Source organism: Cyrtonyx montezumae, unplaced genomic scaffold (assembly GCF_038088225.1).
Source record: "Cyrtonyx montezumae isolate F1298 unplaced genomic scaffold, pur_monq_1.0 scaffold_11, whole genome shotgun sequence".
Lineage (NCBI taxonomy): Eukaryota > Metazoa > Chordata > Aves > Galliformes > Odontophoridae > Cyrtonyx > Cyrtonyx montezumae.
In genome coordinates, this window is record NW_027071837.1 from 13,528,121 (window position 1) to 13,552,576 (window position 24,456).

General features: G+C 39.7%; 1 protein-coding gene across 1 annotated transcript in view; it reads left to right on the forward strand.

Moving 5' to 3' along the window:
• The window catches only part of COL4A6 (collagen type IV alpha 6 chain), a 71,993-nt gene that overhangs the window by 33,066 nt on the left and 14,471 nt on the right, over window positions 1-24,456 (forward strand). The window contains exons 3-23 of the mRNA XM_065729823.1: window positions 1,357-1,491; window positions 3,576-3,620; window positions 8,968-9,084; window positions 10,124-10,192; window positions 10,690-10,725; window positions 11,136-11,198; window positions 11,813-11,848; window positions 11,987-12,028; window positions 12,876-12,968; window positions 13,995-14,048; window positions 15,445-15,504; window positions 16,378-16,422; window positions 16,655-16,708; window positions 17,211-17,280; window positions 17,976-18,086; window positions 18,956-19,105; window positions 19,766-19,870; window positions 20,746-20,906; window positions 21,808-21,987; window positions 22,459-22,642; window positions 24,273-24,344. Coding sequence (XP_065585895.1) covers window positions 1,357-1,491; window positions 3,576-3,620; window positions 8,968-9,084; window positions 10,124-10,192; window positions 10,690-10,725; window positions 11,136-11,198; window positions 11,813-11,848; window positions 11,987-12,028; window positions 12,876-12,968; window positions 13,995-14,048; window positions 15,445-15,504; window positions 16,378-16,422; window positions 16,655-16,708; window positions 17,211-17,280; window positions 17,976-18,086; window positions 18,956-19,105; window positions 19,766-19,870; window positions 20,746-20,906; window positions 21,808-21,987; window positions 22,459-22,642; window positions 24,273-24,344 — 1,882 coding nt within the window. The remainder of the gene's footprint in view (window positions 1-1,356; window positions 1,492-3,575; window positions 3,621-8,967; window positions 9,085-10,123; window positions 10,193-10,689; window positions 10,726-11,135; window positions 11,199-11,812; window positions 11,849-11,986; window positions 12,029-12,875; window positions 12,969-13,994; window positions 14,049-15,444; window positions 15,505-16,377; window positions 16,423-16,654; window positions 16,709-17,210; window positions 17,281-17,975; window positions 18,087-18,955; window positions 19,106-19,765; window positions 19,871-20,745; window positions 20,907-21,807; window positions 21,988-22,458; window positions 22,643-24,272; window positions 24,345-24,456) is intronic.

The window sequence follows — 24,456 nt, forward strand, 5'->3', positions numbered from 1 at the left end:
ACCTCTGTTAAAGGCTGAGATGAAACAATCACAACAGAGTGACGTGAGGGAACTGCTGAAGTTCATAAGGAAACTGCTCCGGGAGTGATGGAACATAGGATGTAATGTTTTAGCCTAATTAGGCATAAAAATGCCCCTAGAAAACAAATTAAAAAAATCAATTACAGATTCTTTCATTTCATTTGATTATTATCATGTAAAAATACATTTTTAAATTAACAGCAAAGTCTTTTACCTGCCAAGGCATGGAGTGAAGACTTTGTATGTCTCCAGCTGAGACTATTAAAACCCTTGCAGCAGGGAGCTGCATTCCTTTTGCTGTTTTAAGGAGTTAGGGAAATAGAAGAGAAACACAATGCCACGGACATGAGCATGAGAACTGAGAGGAGGATTTATTTTCTTCTAAACTTCTTTTTCCATTCTGTGTCTTTTAATGCCAGGCTTGATTCCTTGCATGGATGACTTTGGGTAACCCACTCCATATCTTGCCATTAGAAAGCACATCCTATACTGCCAGTTTCTACCAGCACTGTGGGACCTTAGAATTTGTTGATTTATTTCAGATTCTCTGAAATTGAGAAGGGTAAAAATGTTAACAGGAAACTCCATGGTAAGTATTCAGCTGTCAAATGGCAGCTTCTGAGGCTAAGAAAAAAACAGAACGCCTACAGCAGTATTTCTATAGCATTGTTTTGCTAAATAAGCAAGTACCAGACTTCTCTGCCCGTCTCTGCAGTGATAGAACAATGGAAGTTCATCAGTCACAGATGAGGCCCTGTAGTTTTAAAAAAGGTTGCCCTCTTTAGGCGGTGGTTTGTCATTGCAGCCTCTTTAGCTTGTGAAGTCAAAATTCACACCCTGTCAAGAAGGTAATCAATGTGGAATATAAGTTAATTCACTGTGGAATTAATTCTAGTCTTGAGCCAACCACGGCACTAGTCTCAAATAATCCAACGTGTGCTTTCTGACTACACGTGACCTTCTCACTTCTTGCATCTTATTTTGTCTTTCTGTTGTACTTGAACTGAAGCATAAACAAAAAAAGCTTATCACCTTTGGAAGAAGAATTTGTAAATTTCATAAGCAGTAGCCAGCTTCATCTCAAAGCACTGTTGTTTTACCACATTTCTGCAGCAATATGGGTATTAATAAATCTTCCAGGGATAAAAGGGAAATTTCTGTGACTCATTATTTATCTGAAACATATCTACAAGCAATCCTTATCTTTTATATGCGAGGGGAAAGCTTTATTCCTAACTAACCTAGGAAGTATCAAGTTATGTTAAAGATTGAGCAGGATGGAGCAAATGAAAGTTTATGAACGTGGTGTGTTGATTAATTTTTATTGTATTTTAGGGTCGACCAGGGCCTGTTGGGATTCAGGGACCGATAGGTGCTCCTGGATTTACTGGTCCAGAAGGTTTGCCAGGAGCAAAAGGTGAGAGAGGAGCAGTGGGCCCCCCTGGACCAGCTGGACACAAGGGCAACAAGGTAGGGTCGACAATGAATTTTCTTTTTTTTTTTCTTGCAATCAATCTATTGTCCTGTTTGATCTATGTTTGAATATATGAAGAGCATCTTGGACTGTCTGCCAAAGGGTAAGAACACCAGAGTATTACTTTAATACGCTTAGAGAATCCCTGTCTTTTATTTTGAAGTGAGAACACAGTTTCCAAAGCTGCTGAATGTTGTAGCTATCCTCGAATATGAACTATAGCTAGAAGAATATTATTGTTGCCACTTCACCTGCCCAAAGATAGATGAATGTCATTTGCACATCACTCAGGGAGATCTGGAGCTGATTCCTGTGTAGAAGATATTGAGCTGACATCTAAAAAAGGGAATGGATATTGAGTAGAACCTGCAACTGAGTTTTGCAGGTGAAAGGCTGTTTATAACAGAAGTAATGTTAGAAGTTGCTATGCTAAATAGAATAACCCAATATAAAGCATCAGTGTCAATGAATGGAATGTGCATGAATGGGCACAATAGCAAATGTGTTTTAATGCCCTGAGGGTTTGTTCTGCTACTGCTTCTTAGGAAGTAGCAAAGGTGGAAGTTCAGACTAAGCAGAAGAGTCAGTGGAAGTACGGTCAAATACTTTCACTAATATAGAGTGCATGATAGATGCATGAAGGTAGTTTACCTCAAGGAAAGTTTACGTTGTGCTCTAGGCTAGTTTTGAGTTGTGCACTGAGGATTCAACACGTCTAATTGCATAATGTAATGCAGAATACATGCTCCCACCACACAGCCTAAGAGATGTTATATGATAGGCATGTCTGTTGCTGTCTAATAAAAGAACTGGAATGCAATTCTATTCTCATGCATATATGGTTGGATAAAAGGAATGTTTCAAGGACTATAGTTTGAAGCTCTATATGTTGCTCCTTATTTCTAAAACCTGAAGGAAATCTGGGACATCAGAACAAGGGCTTGTGTTCCAGGACTGTCCAGAATGTCTTACCAGTCTGTCTGATGCATAATGCTCAAATTATGTATGCCAATAAAAAAAAAAAAGGTTAGCTAGGTTAGGAACCAAGACCAGCAGAGCTTGTTTTGCCACATTTTGCCAGCTGATAGTAGGTGAGATAGCGAGGTGAGTGCCAGAACACTTCTGCTTTCATATGCTGCAGTTATTCTTTCCTTTTGCTTAATATTAGTCAACACATTGAAGTTCTAGTCACTCTTTTTCATAAGGCAGAGAGCATAGTAAACTGAAGATGATGACAATGAAAGTAATTGCCTCAGTATCGCATTAATCTGAAAGGCAAAGGAGTACTCATAGCAAGCACTGACTGCTGATATGAATGATATTTCACAATTCTAGCTGTTAACACTGGAGTCAATAAACTCAGATTTTGGAAGAGACAGAAATCCAGAATTGGAACTAGCCTCTAACAACTGGAATCGATTACCTTGCACTGACATAGTCCTTTATCTACTCCAGAACTTCTGTTTCTGTCCATTGAAATGGCTGCATACGCAATAACAATATGCAGTAAGATTATACCTTCCTCTCCTTCATAGAAGCAGTATACTTTAGATTTCCAAAGCAAGAGTAATTTAGGGTGAGTGTCCTGCTCATACTGCCTGTTCTACTATTATCCAAAGTGGTAGAACCAACGAAGTGGTATTCACTTGCAACTCAGCCAGAGGTGGTCTGAAATTAATGCAGTTATCCGCTTATCCCTGAGTGGAGGTATCAAAATATAGACAGAAGAACCTGTAAGACTTGTTGAAACTCTTGGAAGATCAGTTGTCACACTGAGAGTTAAATTTACACTGGATATTCCTGGCATCTTATTTTTCCCAGATGTGCAATAGGAGATTATGTTTTTCCTTTAAATTGCCTGATTAAAATGTTCCTGAAACACTCATTTGGCACCTAGTCAAGCTCAGATGTTCAGTTTATATCTGCAGTGACCTCTGTGGTCAGAGAAAATCTACATGAGATAGCTTGCTCCTTTGTTGAAGTCCAGGTCTGAAAATGCTGGAGTGAAAAGTACATCACTAGTGACTGAAATATACAGATTGATAAAGAGAAACATAATGTGTTCTCATTTTTATTTTAGGGTTCAATGGGAGTTCCAGGATTTCAAGGCATCAACGGGATCCCAGTGAGTTTGCATGTGTAAATACAAGTCACTTGAATGTCACTTCTCTCTGGAAGGAAATGTCAGTTCTTCATACTGTGTAATGATGGAGACCCTAACTTCTCTGAAAAAAAATCCAGTTCCCTAACTTCAGCCTTTCGTACTGAGTTTGTTGTAGTTAGATCTAATCTTCCTTGTTGTGGGCTCAGGGTGCAGATTGTTCCGGTTTTCTTTGCAGTAACCTTCTTGTATGTGATAACTGTTATCAGATCTCCTTCAATCTTCTTTTCCTATGCTGTGAACTGAAACAGTGATTAGAGCTGAGGTCTCCAAACAATTCTCGCTTTCAGACTAGGTACTAGTACTGTTTTAGATCTCTGCCTTTCAGAAACCTTTAACAGAAAAGAGGTAAGTACTGCATTTGCCATGTGATAGGAGTTGGTAAGTACTTTCCTTCACCATCAGGAGGTTTTTTTTTGTTTCTTTACAACTTGAACTTTATAGTATTTGTTTCTTCCATCATACTGAAAATTATATGCCTGGAGTATTTTGGTGATCTCTCTTTTGCTTTGGTTTTCCCCAGTGATTCTTGGAAAGATGTGTTAGAAGTTCTTATCCTCAGAGGACTTTTAGCTGGGCAGGCTTTAGAAGTTGCCCCACATATCCTTCTTCTCTCAGTATTTTTTCCTTCTGGTTTTAGAATTATTTTTCCTTTCTTGATGATATTTTTTTACTGCATGATTGTGCTTCTGAGCACGCTTATTGTCTTTCCCATCTACCTTACTTTCTCTGCTGGCCAAGAGCTTCATCACAGTTGAGCTGTATTTTCTGACTTCCTATCAAAAACTGAATTGTTTTGATAGGTTGGCTGAAAATGCACAGTTGGCCCCATGAAAGAGCTTGCTCGATTCCAGTTCCTTCCTGGCCTCTTCTCTCCCCCTCAGTTTATCCTTGCCTGTTTTCTCTCCTGCTCTACTCCCTTGCTGCTATTTTTTTCTTTTCCCACCAGCCAACTAACTCTCTAGCTCTGAAGAGAACAAGCTGTTCCCATAATACTTAATTTAATTGAACACACTGTGGGAACATGCTGTTCTCAGGGTATTTTTTCAGATGAGGCTCTGGAGAAAGGGGATTCCCAACAATAAGGGGAGGATAGAGATATAGCAAAAGCCACTGCCAGGTAGTTGGCAGCAGCAGGCATTCCAAGGACTGAGTGGGGGAGGCAGATGAGAGGATTCAAAACCTCTGGCGTATGCAGATCTACTCTGTCTGCTTTACAGTATTGAGCAGGTGGGTGAACGGGAAAGAAGTAGATTTTGCCTCTTATGAACAGTGAAACGCTCACCTTTGTGTCACCTGTGTCACAACTGCGAGACAGAAAATGGGGGCAGGGAAACTAGGACATGTTGTTTACATTCTAGCCATTGAGACAAATGCTTCCATTCCTGTTGAAAATAGCAAACACCGCTGCTTGAGAAAATATTTACATTTTTGCCAGTCACATTTCAGAAGAGGGAGCAGCTTCGGTTTGTTGTGAACACAAATGGATGCATGTTACATGTTTGTGAAATACAGAGCGAGGGAGTGAAAGCATATGTGTGCTGATATATTTAAGAGAAAAGTAAAAATATATCACTATCTTTGTTCAAGAATTAACATCCAAATGTGAAGAGAGCATCTTTTGAGCCTGCAGGTATGTTAGTGTGGGCAGGTATATTTTAGTCATGGCCGAAAGACTGCAAGACTGTAGTTCAGAGGACAATCCCACTGTTGACTGTAATGGAAATAGTGTTCCATAGAATTTCCCTGGGGAATACTGGTGGCAATTAAATCATGTGCCTGCAGCTGGCCTGACTAATCCTTTTAATCTAGTAAATACAGCAGCAGCATGTGCTTATTGCTAGCACTTCTGTGTCACAGTGAGGAGGAAACCGTCAAATCCTTAGCCCTACTTGGGAAGTTTATTTTTTCCCATAGCACAAGATTCAAGAACACCCCTGGCAAGGGTTGAAGCTGGAGATGTATATTGCTTTTCACAAACCGTCCAAGGAGTTCTGGAAAGAAGTATTTGTATGAAGAATAAGCACTTGTCTGCAATGAAAGTTAAGAGTTACATGGAGAGTCAAAGTTCCCTATTTTGTGTCCCTCCTAGAGGAAATGCAAGCACTTGGCAAGGCTGTAAAGAGGCCACTTTGCTGTAGCAATCCATGAACCTGCTTATTCAATTAGTTTTGTGTTCACCCTTGGTTGCATTTGTTTCCCTGTTTTTAAATATTTGTTGAGCTCTCCTGTTGGGATGGCCTTTGTGCTAAGGCTGTTTGATTTAGAAAAGAGGTCACTTGGGATCACAGCGTTAGTATATGCAAAAGAGTCAGATAAAGCAAGAGCCTAGATGAACAGCTCAGATTTCCTTATCTGTCTCCTAAGGAATGCCCCCTTTTGTGAGAACAGAGAGCAAAAGTAATCTCTCCAGCCTGTTCTTAGCTCAGGTTTGTAAACTAGTAACTGCTATGTCATAAGTAACAACTGTAAAAGCTTCTTCTGCACCTTAGTCAGTTGAGGTGATTGAGCTGAACTGATGGGTCTGATGCAGGAATTGGGAGGTGCTGATAATGAATAAACGGGGTGAAACTCTTAGAGCTAGTGGAGTGAAACTATTGACTACTGTTTTTTACGTAAAAATAACTGTTTTAATTGGAGTTTAAAATTCCTGTAGGAAAGCTTCATTTCATCCAGATTTTTGACTCCTTGAGGAAGCTGGTTGTGCACGTTCACTATCACCACAGATAAGATTCTTAAAACAAAACATAATGAATTCTGATTGCACAATAGCCAGAAAGTAGGAAATCCTGTGTTTTTCTTCTAGAGCAATAGCGTCAACATGTGTCTGTGTGTCCATCTATGTCATGCTTTGGCTCAGAACCATGGACATGGATGCCATGGGATTAAGTGACAGGGCCACAGATGTTTAATACACATAAGCAGTCACTGTAGTCAGCATAGTTTGTATCCTCTTTGTGAGCCCTTCTCGTGTATTATAGGGATACTCAGATCTTTTTGGGCCTCTTGGACACTGTATTGGGCCAAGATTTAGGAGATCTCGCCCAAAGCGTTTCCCAGGGCACGAGGCCTGTTGGTTAGCTGCCTGCCACAGCTGGCTCTTGACCAGCCCTGGAGGCTCAGCAGCTTGGTTTCCTCATCTATCTGAGGGGCAGATGTTGGCTCAGCTTCCCTAAACCCTGCAGCTGGCCAGCTCATGTTGTAACCAGATATGTGTGTGCTTATCTCACATACCTTCTGTGTTCTTGCTGTAAGTAAAGAGAAAGACCTCATCGGAATTGACCACTCTGGCCTTCCTTTGCAGTCACAGCCTTGTAGCATCAGGGGCTTGCTGCTCTTGGCTCTGGCATACTGTATGGATGGAGGTGGGTGGCTTGCCACTGATCTGTTTCTGATTTGGGAGCAAACGAAGTTATAAGAACCAAATACAAGAGGCAATAAATTGGTGCTTCAGCCTTTTCACATCACTTCACTGGGGGCCTGGCATGTCCCCTGCTTGCATGCCACGGGTGGGTGCTTTGACCAGCAGATTTCAATCATCAGGGCTACTGGTACTATATACACAGTGATGCCTCTAGCTAATGTTTTGGGATGACTACTTTCTATGTCCTATGTTCTATGTAATTTCTATGTCTTGTTAAACTAAAATTTATCTCTGTCTGGGTGAACTGCCTTGATCCTGCAATGGATATACACTTTACATTGATTCAGTTTGCACCTTACAAACAGATCTGGGCTCTCTCCTTTCCATTTTGTTGGCACAAATCAACACTTAGTTGCCAAATGCACTGGACCAAGGAACTTGTCTGGCTGAAATTAAGAAACAGAATAGTTATTTTTCTGCTTTGTTGGTTTCTTGCCTGCTCTGCCTGTGCTTATGCTAGCACAGAGGATAGGTATGAGCTGCAAGTAGCATGCAATGGCCCTTTCAGTAGCAGCTGACACTGGTGATCAGTTTGAGCGTTTACATAATTATAGTGTAAGTTGCTGTGCATCCTTGGGAGTATGACTAGGCTACTGTGTGACCCCAGCTTCTTGACTATAAAATGAAGATTATTGCATTCTCGTGTTTTTGCAAGGCATTTTAAGAACCTTAGATAAAAGGGTTTACTTTACTGCGATGTTCTCACCAAGTTTGGTCAGAGCATATGCTATTGGCTTGGTCTGGGAAGACTTTCAGCAACACAAATTTGATTTAAGTGTCAAGCATGAAGGATTGTTAATGTTCTGGTTTATCTCCATTTTATCCTTGTTTATTTTTTACTTTCTGAGTATGAGTCACAACTCATGTAATGCCATGCCTTAAAGATGAATCTTTGGGATCACACAGAAATACTCTGGGAATGATACAAAATCGGGGTGTACAGGGGGGAGGGAGAGAACTGTCAATTACTGATAATTACTCCCTGAATTTCATTTTTCTTCTTACCACAAAGCATCATCTTTGAGTGCCACAGGAACAGGTGGATAGAATAAAGAGCTTATTACCTGGGCAGTGTGACTGACAGTTCTGCCTCCTTTTGTTTTGCCAATGCATATCCACATGATACTGAAGAAAAACTAACGGCTCTAATTTTTATCTCCTTTGCACCACTGGAGTGATGAGTCAAATTAATAGGGGTACAGTAGGGTTAAACTGGTATGAAATCAGAATTAGGTGCAACCCTTTCCTCCTCTGCTTTTAATTATTAATTGACCATTAAAAAAATCTTCTAAAGACTGCTTTTTTTCATTAGATCTTTCTCCAGTTGCTTTGCCTAAGGTTTTAAGTTTTATATAACAAGGAAAGCTGGTTTGCTTGAATGATGTGATGCTGGAGCTGGAACATCTGTTGAGCTATTAAAAGAAAGAATCCATAGTGGAGAGGAAGAGAAGTCACTGAAACTTTTAGCTGATTGGAATTACAAATGCTCAGGATTGTTGAACCTGCCTTTGTCCTTGTTTTTACATGAGCAACTTCCATTATCGTTGTCAGGTGCCCCCTTGTACTGTGCACTGTGTCATATGCTGTGTATTTCGGATTGTGCTTTCGGGACCTGCTCATGCACAAGTTATGTACTTCAGAAAATTATCCCTTGGAGGAAAAGATAATCGAATCCAGCCGATGTTCTAGGATTTAAGCTCTGGCTGAATGAATGCTGGCTGAAGAACCTAGTTCTACTGCAGCCTGTCATACACTGAACTTGAGTAGGAGTTGCCTGTTTCCTTTGTTTTGTATTACTATTTGGAAGACATCGATTTCTAAGGGGCAGAATTGCTAATAAAGTACCACCTGTCAGTCAAACTCTTTTTTTTTTTCCCTTTTACACAGGGTCACCCTGGTCAGTCTGGACCCAGGGGTCCTCCTGGCCTCGATGGCTGCAATGGAACCATTGGGAGTCCTGGTGTTTCTGGATCAGATGGATTTCCTGGCATACCCGGGCTGCCAGTATGTCCTAAAGCAATTGTAGTGTTTTATTGTCACTAAGCCAAGATTTGTTTCTCTTACCAGTGGTGAAAAAATAGCTCCCACATTCTTAGGAAGAACCCTAATAACCCCAAGCTCCTTAGTATTCTTAGAGCTCAGTGTCATTTTCTTATTGAAATTCCACTCTTATTTACTGTGCAAACGTTAACTTCTGAGGCTAAAATGAAGGTCCTGTGACAGTATGCTCCCACACCACCCTACCCCATTGTCACTGGCCACATTTGAGCTGACTCGGAAGGGTCTGTGGTAAACTTTTTAAGAACTACAACTTGTCAAACATCTTCCAGTTGGAATTTTTCAAGTTAGGGTGTGCTGATTCAAAAAAGGAACTTATCATGTGTCTCTTTTACATGTCATCCAGACTTGTAGTTTATGTAATGCTAAAAAAACAAAGCAACAAAAGCAAGAGCAATTTAAAGTACAATTTTCTGAAGTAACCAATTTACTCATACCTTCTGCTTAAATTTCTATTTTGTCATGCTTGTAGGATTATACTTTTGGCAAGTTAGCTTGGATCAGCTAACTCCTCTTGAATTGAGGTGTCAAGTACATGAAATCACCTCAGATAAATTGAATGAAATGATCAAGATTAAAATAAATTGTGTAAATCTAGAATTATAACAGCTGCTTTTTCAGAAGATTCATGCAATCTGACATTTTTTTGTTGTTGTTTCACTGTTTCTAAGTAAATATGGTAATTTACAGTGCTATAGAAAATACACATACGTATGTGTGTGAGTTACAGCATATCAGACAGATTCAAGGAGAATTTTAAAAGTTTTCAAAGGCCTAAAAGAAAAGAAAACTCTAATATAAGCAGGAAAATTGTTTTCAGAATGTTATTTTTTCAAAGTCTTAAAGTCTTAAATTCTCACAATACCACTGCAGTGCTGCTTTTGCAGTTTACTGGAGCCAGAAGATCTTTATACTGAATACAGTATCTTTTAAAACCAAATTTTTTTTTTCCAGAAATTTACTTTTTATATTTATTCTTTATCAGGGTCGTCCTGGCCCAAAAGGTCTTAAAGGAGAACCTGTTTTTGCTCAAGGCAGCCTTAAAGGAATGAAGGTAAGATTTGTTGTAGGAGAAAACACAGGATGAGAAACTCTTTGAAGTGCCAGAGGTTTCAGGCTGATGCTGCAGCTTATGTAGCTCATAGTGTTAAGCATGGGCATCCTAGATAGGTCTGGATGCAGAGCAGTGAAAAAGACCATTTGTTCTTTAAACGACTACATGGAATACTCTCAGAACTTGAAATTGCATGATCTTTGCAGCACTAAAACATGTTTTATAGTGTTTTTGTAATGAAAGCTTTTGTAGCGTCTTTTCCAGCTTTTTCACAATGAATACAACTTTTTAATGCCACTTCAGTTTCTCTTGCTACCTGTAAATAAAATGGTTGTTATTCTTCCTGAGTTTTGGAGCCGTTCTGATGGAAGCACGGGTGTCAAAACTAAAAGTGAATATTAACTAAAAGCGAATATTTCCATTTAGACAAATATGTATTTATAGCCCTTCATAGTTTGTTGCAATGGTATTTTTATTGATGCACTTTTCATTTTTAGGGAGAAAATGGTCTTCCTGGATTGGACGGTATTTCTGTAAGTTATTTAATTTGAAGAATCATAACTTTTAAGAATATTATGGAAAGTAGGTACTTATCCTTATATTGGTTCTATAAAGACACTTTTCAAATTAATGGGCCATGTATTTTCTCTATACCAGTAGGCTGAGTAACTCCAGTTTTCTAATGGTATGAATGAATCCGCATTATGGTAGCAGAAGTCAGATTTTGCTATTTTTTGTTCTATTTTCCTTATGAAAATCAATCTCCCTTCTACCAATCAACTCTGTAACTTATGACTTTCAAATTTTATCTTCTAATGTGAATTGGGTTATATTAGAATTTAAATAAATGTACATAAATGGGGGCTGTTATTGTATGTTTTCTGAGATTGCTTGATGAGATAGGTGCTACGCATTCTGTATTTCTCCTATGTTCATGTTGTAGGGGCCCAAAGGTTTTCCAGGTCTGACAGGTTCTGCAGGCCCTATAGGATTACCAGGTTTGCAAGTAAGAGACCTTGACTCTTGTAATTCTTGATATAAAAGTTCAAATTGTTGGCAATTTTCCATCCTTGACTATATTTGTCTACCACAATGAGCAGAAGCTTGTGTGTCTAAAAGGACGAAGCGCATTCTTAGGGTGTGGAATACTTGAACTCAGACTGTTTAATCACCAGAGCAAAAGTTCTCTCAAGTGTTCAGAACAGCAGTCACAAGTCAGAGCTCCGGCAAAGCCCTAGAGCACCAACTACAAACAGTACTCAGTACTGTTCTGAAGGCTTTATCTCAGGACTAGAGGAAATATGCTATCTCTTCATGTTAAGAGCCTTTCTCATCATGAAATATGCTGAAAAGCTTTTTTTTTTTTTTTTTAAGATACTAGAAGTGAGTTTTATTTGGACAGCCGTAAAAACAAACTAAATATGTTTTGCTTTTAAATCAAGATTTGGTCTTAATTAACCTTAGTGCCAAAGGGTTACACCATTTCTCATAGATACGAAGAGTAGAAGATAATTTTATCACATGCTTTTGCTTTGGGGACAGAGATTAAACGGAATTTCAGATACCAAGCATTGTTCCTTAAGTCAAAATAAATAAAATCTTGATCTTGTTCACATTTAGGGTCCAGTGGGTCCCCCTGGGCCACCAGGTCCGAAAGTAAGTACCTCCATGTTCTGTCATATTTCCACACCTGATTGTTGGCTGTTATTTTTTATCATTATGGTGTGCCTCAATGACAGTGATACTGATGTTGCTGATGTTTTGTTATTCATTGTCATATTTTTTCTCCCCTAGGGTAATATGGGATTAGGCTTTCAAGGAGAGAAAGGAGAAAAAGTAGGTGAATCTTGTTCTGTTTCAGAAAGAGTGTGCAGTTATACTCTGATGTTCCATCATAACTTTATCCTCTTGACAGTGGCAGATTCCATCATTTTCTTCTTTTGTGTTTCCTTTTCTTCTTTTGGACTGAATGACAGTCCAGATACTGAATAGTCTTGCTGGTTGCTGATAACATTTTGCACAGAAAAGAGGTTGGGAGCTTTTCCTGCATGAAGTGAGGGAAGAAAATCTCATTTCAGTGGAGTATTTTCATGGCTATCAAAACACAAGGTCCTCTTTGACACCTTTTGAATCTGTCCTTTAGTTTACATGGACTCTTGTAATGAATTTTTCTTCTAAATTTATGCTCTTTGAATTTTGTAATATTCTTTGGGTTAACAGATGCATAATTTATATTCTTAGTATCTTAAATGGACATCTTGTAGTCTGTGTGAGGGTTTACACTGGCATATTGGGGCTTCTCAAAGGTCTCAGTTTGGGTCTTGATTCTTCTGCTTTGAAAATCAGTTCTCAGTATACTACATTTCCAGTTGTTTCCATGTTTCTCTTCAAAGTGTTTCTGGAGTGTTTTTCTGTTGATTTTAAATATTAGGCTTTTTTTTTGTTTGTTTTCCTCTGATCTTTCCGTGATTTATATCCACAACTTATCTGAAACAAATGCAGTGTGTTTTGTTCATCTTAATTTTCAGAATTTTTGGCTTCCAAGACCAAATTCCTGTGCCAGCACTTAGGCACACAAAAATTATGTACAGGGCATAAAATTAGACTTTCTGGTTCACAAGCAACTTTCCTAAGAAATCAAGCATGTTCTGCCTATGTTAATGTCTTCATCTGTTGCTTTCAGGGTGACGTAGGACTGCCGGGCCCTCCAGGTCCCCCTCCATCCACTGGAATACTAGAATTCATGGGATTCCCAAAGGGGAAACAAGGAGAAAAGGTCTGTAAATATAATTTACAATCCCTCCCATCTCCTTGTTACAAAGGCTGAAGAAACTATTAGACAGTGAAGGCCGTTATCTTTCCAAATCATACTTATTTTCTGCATTAGTTTAATCTGCCAGAGGACTATTAAATAAAAATATTGTTGGCTCAGGGCTGTGTGGATCACTGTAGAATCTATACCTGCCAGAATGATAAATCTCAAAGCTATTTAAAGATTTCTATCATTAATCCTAGAATAAATTAACTTTATTTCATTTTCCTTGGACCTGTGAAATATGGTTATATAAAAATAAATGGGGAAAAAAAAGCAAATCCTTTTGGAAAAGTAAATAAGAAGCACCAAGTCTTTTGCTTTCACTCTGATGCACATTATTCTGAAATAATCAGATTTCTCTCATTTGTTTTGTTATTCAAGCATTCAGTGAGGTACACATTTAGCTCATCATTGTATCTGTAAAAGCCCTGTGGAACTCAAGTCAAAGATTCTCTACACACGTGAAATATAGGCATGTTGAATTAGTCTAGAACATATACAGAATGGTTTGGGAGCAGACTGAGCTTGCCAAAGCCACTGTGTAAGTCATGGGAGCCACTGTCTTGGTGGAGTTGCATTAGGCTGAAACTCAAAGAAGGGCTGTTAAATTTGCCTCACTCTTGAAGCTGCAAGCCGGATTACAAGGACTTTATTCTGTCTCAGCATGTGTTATTTGCTGCTTTCCATAAACTGCTGTGAATGTTCAAAGATGACGATCTGAGATGTTCTGGTTTGCCTTCCAGCAGTGGAGGGAAGTAGAACAATAGTTCCAAAGTAGTGGTCTTTGAAGCCATGGGAAGTGGTCACAGACAATCCTTTGCATGCTTTGACACTGTCTGGCAAATGATGACTCAGATCAAACATACTCAACTGCCAAATAAGTTACAAGGCCTTGCTTTAGAGGTCAGGAGTATGATGGGTAGATGGGGGTAAGTCTTGCTTTCATGGACACAGTGGTTTATTGTCTTTACCTTTTCCCTTTTTCAGGGTGAGCCGGGCCCTCAAGGATTGCCTGGAGGCAAAGGATTGCCTGGCCTGCCGGTAAGGGGAACGAGTTTTTAGTATGAGCCTAGTATCAGTCAGATGGTTAGGAAGCCTCTGAATAACTCATAAGATCTCTACAGGAGCTTCTGGGCACTTGAATATTTGAAAATCTGATACAGGTGCCCACACAACTTTTTGAAGAATGCAACTGTAATCTGATCGTTTTTGTCTTGGAAATATGAAGAAGACAGTGTTGTCCTGCTATAGACACTACAAAGCAGCCATCATTTCAGTACATCTAATCTATGATTTTCAGAGGTAATCTGCAAGTAGGCATAACTTTCACTTGGCCACTTGATGGTAGTGTTTCTTGATCTCCCACTGAGGGCTAGATACATTGTAAAAATGCTCTTTATTGCTGTTTAATTATATTTAAATGTACTCTTGGTTACTTTCAAGCTATAAAGCAGATATGCATATCTTTATTTCTGACAGTCTTAATGTGTATATCTAGTTTTTAAAAGAGCTGTTTAACATTAGTGCTTATAAACTCAGGAATGTGTAGCATCTTTCCTGTATGAATTAACAACAACAGTTTATCTCTGGATTCCAGAAAGGTCTTTCCCAGCTTATAACCTATTGTAAACACAAGTTCTTTGGATAAGTTTTGGTAATAAATATTTTGTGGAACTTGTGGCTCATTAGATAAACTGTTTGCCCATTTCTTCAGTGTACAGATGTTCTCAGGAGAATAGCATGCAAGAACCTGTTAATGAAGCGCAGTTTGTTATTAGCCTTTCTGGACGTGTTCCATTATGTGCATGTTTATCTTTAAGCATCACAAGAAGCACACTGAAGCGATGGGATTGAACATATGTGTGAACTTAACCACAAGCATAAGATATTTGAAGACTGAAGCCTAAAAATTGCCTTACTACTGTAACTCACTGAAATTAAACCCTGGTGTTCCATCTCTGGACTTGATACTTTTTGCTGACTGGGAAAACAACCAAACAGTTCCAACTGCTGACTGGGAAAAGGCTATTTTTGTGTCATTCTTAAGCTTTAGAAATAAAAAAAGAAGGGTGCTCTGCTCCGAGCCTTGCCTTGGGCTGCTGCTGTTCAGAAATAGGATTTAGAATTACTTCTAAATGGAGAATACAATACAGAGTGACAGCCTTTGCTGTTTATAGCAGTGTTAACTTGCATTTCCTTCTGAGAAATAAACTATAGTCTAAATGGATGGAAGTCACAGGGAATGACGAAGATAATGCACTGAACATAATGCCAGCTGCTTGATTTCTTTCTTAGGCAAAAGAAGCCCAGTGGAAACAGTCTGTTTCCTTTGTATCTCTGTTGTACAGTATATGTTCATAGATGATTTGGTGCTCATTCTGACTTAGAGCTGTGATTTAAAGTTCCATACAGATCTAATGTGAATGTTTTCCCTCAGGGCTTTGGAGGTGTTGGAGAAAAAGGAGAAAAAGGTGTGCCTGGTTTGCCAGGCGGCAGGGTAGGTAACCTTACAAAGTCCTTAAATGCCTGTTCTTATACTAGTTTCATAAAGTGGACTTTCACCAACAGAAGCATTCTCAAAGCATTTAGGAGTCCCAAATATAGAAATTGGATCCATATTAGCCAGCACCATACAGTAGCAGAACCAACACTTCTTCTCTCAGTAAAGTCTCGGACTAAAGGTGAAAGATGAAAATAGATGAGGCACTCCAAGAAAATAATACATGTGTATTGATACATATGACTTGATACTGCCAAGCCTGTATTTTTTCCAGGCTTTTTGAAAGCTTTACAGAGGCTTTGGAGGGATTTTAGGGACTTTTATGCCATAACAGAATAAGTCATGAACGAACACAGGTATCTGGGAATGGAAAAGTCCAGCTGGCAATAGGGATTGGTCAAACTGGACAGTGAAGGTGGAAGTTAACAGCATACCCCATCTTGTGCCATAGATTCTGTAAACCACCATGAACTTGCAGAGACATGGTGCTCGTACACAACAGGAAGACCAAAGCGTTCTATTCTGCATCTGAAGGACAAAATTGTCAAGATAGAAAATATTTGTCTGTGTTAAGTTTCACAGCTTTGTAATGATGAACTACCTATCTTGTAAGTTGAGATACCATGACTTACTTGATTTGAACTACTAATTAGCAAGATAATGACTAAAGATGATATGACACCTTTTATCAGTTATCCTGTTGAGTTCTTTTGCTGATGATTGTAAATATTTGGAAGACAAGGAAAATTATTGGTAGCTTCTCCTTTTGAAATTTTCCCTTTTCACTCTTTGGTACTGACATCTTGGAGTCTGGTGAAGCAGACTGGGATGGAGCTTCTGAAAACTATGTAATGTCTTTTGCTTTTTTAGGGTCTTTTGGGGCTGGATGGATCCAGTGGCATTCCAGGGAGAAAGGTGAAATGCTCTTTTATTTTTTACTGCAGAGCCTATCTCAGGTATTATGAGTGCTAAGAAATCAATGCAATCAGATTACTCTTTATTCCTTCTCAGATACTTGACAGTATGTGTAAGACAGTGAATTGGCTTTGTTTTGCAAGTTCAGGAACTGCAGATGTCTCAGCTAGCAAATTATGCCACTACGTTATTGTCTCACTTGATAAAAATGTTCCTGTGTGTGACTTTGCAGGGTCATCCAGGTATTCCAGGCTATCCAGGACTGGATGGAGTTGAAGGCACGAAGGTAACTTCTCAGATGGAAATACTAAAGCACTGCCATTATAAATGTATTTGCATGAGTAAATGTCATTGCTTCAGTCAAACTTACGGAAGTGAGTGGATGTTTAAGAGAGCTGCCAAGGCTGTCAGATGTCTGGAGATGGAGTGGAAGATGACTGGATAGTAGTTTACTGTGAGCAAACCTAACATCTGCCAACAACATTGGTATATGGCTACCAAACATGAGAAATGCAAGTGGTAAAGGGCTTATTTGGTGGTGAGAAAGTGGAAGAACAGTTAGGTTTACTGCATGGATCATCAAAGTGATGCACTGCTTTGGTGCAATGGATTGTGTTTATAGTAAGTATATATCATGGTGATTTGGACAACAATCAGATTTTGCACTCCCTGTTTTAAAGATACTATGTTAGAGTGAGAGGAATGAATGATACCACAGTTTGTCACAAGTTGCTTCTTCTATTTAGGTGATTTTCTGGAGAAATCCATTTTCCCCTTTTCTTCTACAGGGTGAAGTAGGTGACATCGGTCCCCCAGGCCCTCCCATCATTGTTGACAAGGAAGGTGTAGTAATTTCAGGTACAAGCTTTTATTTCTTGTTTGTTTTGAAACTAGTTTAAAGGACTTTTTTCTGATCCAACTTGTTTTATTTCTGTTTTACCACTTTTCCATGTTGTGATTAGAGTCTAGCCTGTCTCGTTATTCCTCCTTTCGTTTCTGTATTGGTAACATACAAATGCATTTTGTGCCATATATTTATACCAGAATTTATAATACATGTTTCATTCTGGAGTTGCAGAGTTATACATTTCAAGGCACAATTAAATGCTTAGCAGCTGGGAAGCTGACTGTATATGATCTTGGGGAAATGTAGCCTGTTTGTGAGTCTTATTTCTGTGTACCAAGGAAAAGGATAGCCTGAACGTCATTCTGAATTTGTCATTCAATGTGATATGAATACCACTGAGGAAAAAAAAGGTTAATTAATGCCACAGTTGAATGAGTTCGGGGTGACAACAATCTTGGAATCTGTAAAATTAAGGAGACGAGTTGAATAATGCCTCATTTCTCTTTCAAACGCAGTTGAGTTCAAAACAACTTCTAACTGGGCTCGGGAGGAAGTTTTCCCATCATTGTTAGCTTGGCCTAACAGTCTTACTAGTAACAGCTGTGCTGTTTTCAGATCGGTGACTACTGAGCTAGTAAGCTGAATAGAGTTTTTCAGTGGAAGTTCTCAAGTTTTTCCTCCTTGTCTTTCTGTATTTGTCTAATAGGTGCCCCAGGTGACCCTGGAAACCCAGGAATACCTGGTCCTCCAGGCGATGAAGGGATCAGTGGTCTACCAGGCTTTCCTGGAGCTCCAGGGTTTCCAGGCCTGGAGAGAGGTAAAGCATCTGTTAATGCCCTTAATGGGTTGTTTTCTGTGTGTTGTAAGAAGACTCTGGCTCTGGATGGCAGGCTGGAGATGTTGAAGCTATTGCAGCTAGCCTCTTCCTCCTCCTGCTGGCCAGCAGACTTACAGGCTGCTGTGAGGTACAGGAGGCAAGCAAGAGGCACAGGAAAACCACGTGTTCACTTGGGCAGGAGCAGAATTAGTCCCACAGTGATTACAGTCTGTTTCAAGGCTTCAGCTATCAGTATTTTGTACACAGAAGTTGGTTTGTTTTATTTCCATTTAAATTATATTTTCCATTTCAATTTCAAATTGACAGAACCTTTCCTACAATTTGAACACTTTAGCTTTTGAAAATGAGCTTTTTTGAATGACTCCTCATTTTTCACAGAATCACAGAATTGGGTTGGAAGGGACCTCTGGATATCATCTAGTCCAACCCCTGTGCTAAAGCAGATTCCTTGCAGATCTTCTGTTTTGTAGCAGAGCTAGCACGTTGGCTATGTAAAACCACTGTAGCTGGAACCCAATTGTCCCATCAAAAATCTCACTCAAGTTTCAGTTTAATGTCATTTGTGAAGTCCTGGCCTGCAATGATCCAGAGGCTAGAAACTACTAAGGCAACTATCTCACTCACCTGCTAGTGAGAGTTCAATACAGCCCTGTGAAGTTTTTTGAATGACCAAAGGAATGTGTAAATGGTGGCTACAATTAATAAGTTTTCCTTTGTATGCAGTTAGAAAATGTCCTTTGCTAACATGGTTACATTTCAGGACACAATAGTAATTTTCATAACATTAAAAATATCAGAATATGTTTGTTTGCTGCTGGATAGCTGCTAATCATGTCGATGTTGTTTAGATGGAATGGGCCCTGGAGGGTCTCCTGGTATTCCCGGTGTGAAGGGTGAAATGGGAGAACCAGGAAGAGCAACAGTTGGATTACCAGGCACTCCAGGAAGAGATGGCTTACCTGGTCTGCCAGGAGCACCAGGATTGCCTGGTTCATCACGTGTGTACATTTTTAACATCATTTTTTGTTGCTAATTTTTCTGCAGAGTCTGTTAAGCTCTTGGGGCTGTTTTTAGCTGATGATTGCAGCTTGTTTCCATGGAACATCAGATGTGTGCTGATCAGCACTCTGTCTTACTGTTGTCACTGAGGGAAGTGCTTTCAGACACTGTAGTTTTAGATTGTGTTAGGTCATGTCCCTCTGCTGTTTCTGTCAGTTCATGTTTCATTGTATTCATCAGTGTATAAAGAGATACTGAGAGTAGTCCTGCAGTTGTAAAGTGAGTAATGGGACTTTCACTTAACCTTTTGCCACTTGGGCCCTTTCCTGAACTGCATGAACTAATTTGTTTGCCCTCTGTACAGTGTGTTTGCAGTTTGTTTGGTTCTTTGGCCAGTTGTTAAGTCTTTGAAAAAGTGCAGTGATGGAGCAATAGAGGAGTAAAGCTCTGTTACATCCACCTTGCAAGATCTTTTGCTCTACTTTATGGGAAGCTAAAAACATAAGGCAGCCCGTGGTCCTCTGTTCATCAACTTGTGTAACCACAAGCCATGGCTTGATCTGGTGCCATTTCTGCCAGTTGCATATCTGGCATTTTAAGTAGTTAACGAGCTGTAAGTTTAGCCTTCTCAGGGCTTTTTGTTTGCTTTCCACATACAGATCCTTCATTCCTCCCAGATGCTATCCTAGATGGAAGGACTGGTGCCCCAGGGGAGCCTGGACAAAGAGGGCTTCCAGGAGCTTTGGGTCCAAAGGGTTACAAAGGTAATTTGACTCTTTTTTGAAAGAGCCTTTTAACAATCAATTGACCTCACTTTGTGGTTAATATCCTAAAGGTGAAAGTTTATTTATGACAAATCAGAGAAGCTTCTAGTTGGATTAAAAGAGCAGTAACCTTTACAATTTAGAGAGTGGTGCCCAGCATTGCTGTTGAAATTCTATTTTTTAATTCCTCTGCTCAGGCAAATAAGCAGATAAGCATTTCATACTCATACTCAGTATGGTATGGCTGAGTAGGTTGTGCTTTAAAGCCGTAACACGTAATGAGATTTGGAGATAACATCCTTTGTGCTGCTTTTTGTAATACAGAGAAATGACAGAGGAGTTACTTTATTCTCCACTGTGCTAAGTGACGATGAGAGTTTGGGTTTTAGTGTGTGATGGAACTAGCAGCAAAAAATGGTATGATGCAGGCATCACTGCATTGTTTGGATGTGTGCCCAGTTGCAGTCTCAGAAAAGATAAAGTTATCCAGCTGAGGGTCATTGTAACCTTCTATGAGTGGGAGTGTGCTTTTGTTTTCTCTGACATGCAGCCATCTTCTAAAATCCACAGAACTTGATCTAAACTCTCCTCAATCAATCTCCTTTGGAGAGTCTAAACCTTTAGGAAGGGGTCATTAAAGTAAGCATGAATAATATGTAATGCCTGGGTTCGTGCTGCATGTGGTAATTGGGTGGTGGGTGTTGTAGAGAAATTAACCCAGACAGAGCTCCCCTTGCTTGACACTCATTGAGCAAAGTGGGCACAACATCATATCATTTCATAATGGTTTTGTCCTAATTGAATCAAATACCTCTTTTGGAGGTCTTGAAGCTGTAAAAGGGTCTTTATCCAGATGTGATGACTGTATTTTCCAGGAGATGCAGGTGATTGTGCTTGTGATGGAGGAGTTACAAGAGCAGGTCTAAAAGGCATCTCAGGTCCACAGGGTCTACCAGGAAGTCGTGGTGTGCCTGGGATTAAAGGTGTTAGTGGAGACCCAGGCACTGTGGGTGCACCAGGACTGCGAGGCCCACTGGTAAGGCAGGAAGAATTTTTACTGTTTATCATGAATTAAAGGAGAAAAAATGTCATCGTGCAGTCACTGGTGTTGATTGCTGTGAGACCAGGACACAGGTTGTTGGTTTGTTTGTTTTTTTTTGTAGTTTCTTTTACTTGTTTGGACAAAAAACAAGTAAACCTAGAAATTGATGTGATTAGAGTCTGCAAGTAGAGAAATTATCATACATTAAAGTGGGGGAAGAAATAGTTTTTAAGTTCAGAGAACTGCTTTTTAGCAGTCTAAGCTAGAAGCAGTAACAGGTATTAATTCTGGGGCCTCTTGGCCACAGACATGCATGGATTAGATCCAGGGCTCTTCCTAAAAGAGGGCTGATTGTGAAAGCAGATATACATCTGTATGGAGAGAAGACTTGAAGTTGAAGGATAAGGTCTTTCCACATCATTGCTCCTAGCTATAAAAGCTGCGTGTCTTAGATGCAGTCTCCTCAGTTGCTCTACACTAGAACTAAATAACATTAGAATGTTGTTATCAATGTCAGTGAATGCAGCACACCAAGTAATAAGGAAGACTTGATAATTTGAACCTGTTAAATCATGAGTGCTGTAGTGTTCCCAGGCTGTTCCAAGGCTGCTGTCACTGCAGTGACATACAGCAACATTTGTCTTGCCACTGTAAAATTGTACTGATTAACAGAATCACTTGAAAATAATCAGATCCCCCACTCCCCTTTTTTTTTCTCAAGTATAACATACAATAGGAAACTCGTAGGAAATTATTTCCATCTCCAGTTGTTCCTTCCTGACACTGTATGACATTTTTAGAAAGCAAAGAATCTTCTCTGCATATTCATGTGCCTGGTTGGTTTTGTTTTTGTTTCTTTTTTGCTTGTTTTTTTTTTTAATCTGTTGGTCTCTAGGCTTCAGCTGGCCAGCAAGGTGTTCCAGGCCTGAAGGGAGAAAAAGGTGATCCATCCTATGCAACAGGAAGAGGTGCTCCTGGGGACCGTGGTGCTACAGCACCCAGAGGACCATCAGGCTTCCCAGGAACTCCTGGCAGGGATGGACTTCCAGGTTTGCAGGGCCCACCAGGTCCACCAGTAAGTTCACATTCATTTAGCAGCAGTACTTCAGAATTGTGATGAGGAGCAGAGATTAAAAAGGCCTGGTTTGCTATCCCTTTTTGTCTGTGTGATACATCTCCAAACATGTAAGAAAATCTTATAGTCTCTGGGCAGAGATTTGTCTTGATGAACGTTAGTAATTGGCACTAATTATGCCTCTGGCCACTCAGTCAGATGATGAAGTTCTTGTAGTGAAAAGGCCCTTTTCAGAATATATAGTACTTAATGCAGTGTACTTAATGTGTTGACAAATAAAATATATAATCTTTAATAGTAACTGGATCTTTCTACATTTTAGAATAATAGTGAGCCATTTACAATGGTTTCCACATACCTGCCTTGAAACTTGCACAGGACTGGCAAAACTTTTATGCATTTGTTGAAATGGCAGCAATATATCCTCCTTCCACATCTCTTTGATTTTCTGTTGTAATTTGTTGCTTACAGGGTGATGGTGGACTAGGTTTCCCAGGTGAAAAAGGTCTACCAGGACTACCTGGCTCCAAGGGCCGTCCTGGAGAGATTGGTTCTCCTGGCATTGGATATCCGGGTCCTGCTGGACTTCGTGGGCCACCAGGTGACCCAGGGGTGGATGGTTTTCCAGGACAAGCAGGTCTGCCAGGCCCTCCAGGTAAATGTTTCTTGATATGCTCTTTGAAAAGATGCAAAGCTGCTACAAGTCAAGTGACAGAACAACTACTGTTTCTCTTGTACCCAAGCCATAATGTAGCATTAGATTAAAGACTGCTTTTAAAATTAACTAAAGCTGGAGTGAGAGCTTACTAGACCTGACATAACAGTCACTTCTTTCTGAAGTTGTTAGGCTCAGAAGGATACAGATAACAAGCAGCAAATATCTGAGTTGAATACTCAAATACTAATGGTGCTGAATGGAACCTACTTACCAGAGAGATGTTTTACACCAAAGGGAATGGGGAAGGCAGTTAAAAAAATTGAGTTTTTAAAAGGGCTGGCCTTCATTGTCCAGGTAAAAGTAATAACTCACTGATACTTGGGACTTCTGAATCAGTTTTCAGAACTATTACTGTTACTGAAATAAAAAGAGCTCCAGATTTTTTTTTTAATTTGAATTAATAACTAACAGGCAACGAGCAGTTAAGCAACTGTTTGCCTATGCATACAGAAGTGTTCCTACAAAGTAATGGAAAAAACACCCTTCTTCCCCAAAGCTCTTTTTGTGGTCATCTTTTGTATGTAGTTTACCTGACTAAAAGGCTTTGAAGATTCTTTGAATTTTGATTTTCAGAACGTGTCTCTGAGATAGTATTAATCTGAGCCAGCTATTACCATCTAAGAGCTAATTTTGCAGTTTTAGCACAGACTTCTCTTGAGATAACTGAGAGCTTTTCTGGAGTGGAAATCCTTGAGTTAGTTTTTGTGATAATCACTGCTGTGACCATGTTAACATGACTTGAGATTGTCAGTGACAAAGAGTTCTGGAAGTGTTTGATGTCTCTCAAGTAAATCTGATATGATAGCAAACTGGTAATGCCACCTGAGTTGAAACTCCCCTGAATGAAAAGGGATTGGTAGTACAGTCTTTTTTATAAGAAGTGGAAGTCATTCAAAGAGCTTTGCAATTGCTGAGTCTTGTTTGCTGGAAATGTTCTTACAAGCCATGTGGTTATTTCTTAGTTTGACAGATTGCAGAAGCAGCAGTTGGAGAGCAAGGCAGAAAAATAAATCCTTGCTGTTTCCCCTTCCTCATATGCATCTCTCTGGCATAAACTCTGGGTTCACAGTTTTTTAAACATCTATCAGTACTTTATAGATGTGCATTCTGTCTTGCATATGCACATTTTAGAATTTCACACTGTGGCATACAGTTTATATACCACTTAGAAACATACTCAGGTTTTGAACATCACGAATACCTTACTGCTTCTACTGGTTCTGAAAGCTCTCATCCCTGCCCATGAGTCCTCTGAGTCACAGACTGCCTTTGCAATACCTGCTTTGGTGAGTGGAAGCCATGGATATCATGCTACCGTTGCTCCACAGCAGTAGTTGCAAACACTTACTGATCTCACAGTAAGTAGTGGGGATGAGATTAAACTCCAGGCTCCAAATGCCTTCTCTTTAACATCACTATTTCAGATATCAGTACTGTTTTGATATGTGCTTAAGTTCACTACCAATCAATTACATGTCCTGTGAAAAACATCTGGACACAAAGTCGTCTTCTTCTGATCATCTCTCTGAGAGGAGCTGTGTGCAACCTTATTGTTTCTTTGTTTTAGGTATCACCTTGCCCTGTATAGTTCCTGGAGCATATGGTCCCCCTGGGACTCCCGGCCTTCCAGGGTTGCCAGGTATGGAGACAAGGTGATTGTAATGACTGCCCAGAAGCACCTATTCCTCAAAGAAGATAATGCCTGCTAATTAATGTCCTATGAGTGATGGGTATTCCTGAGAGTTAACTGA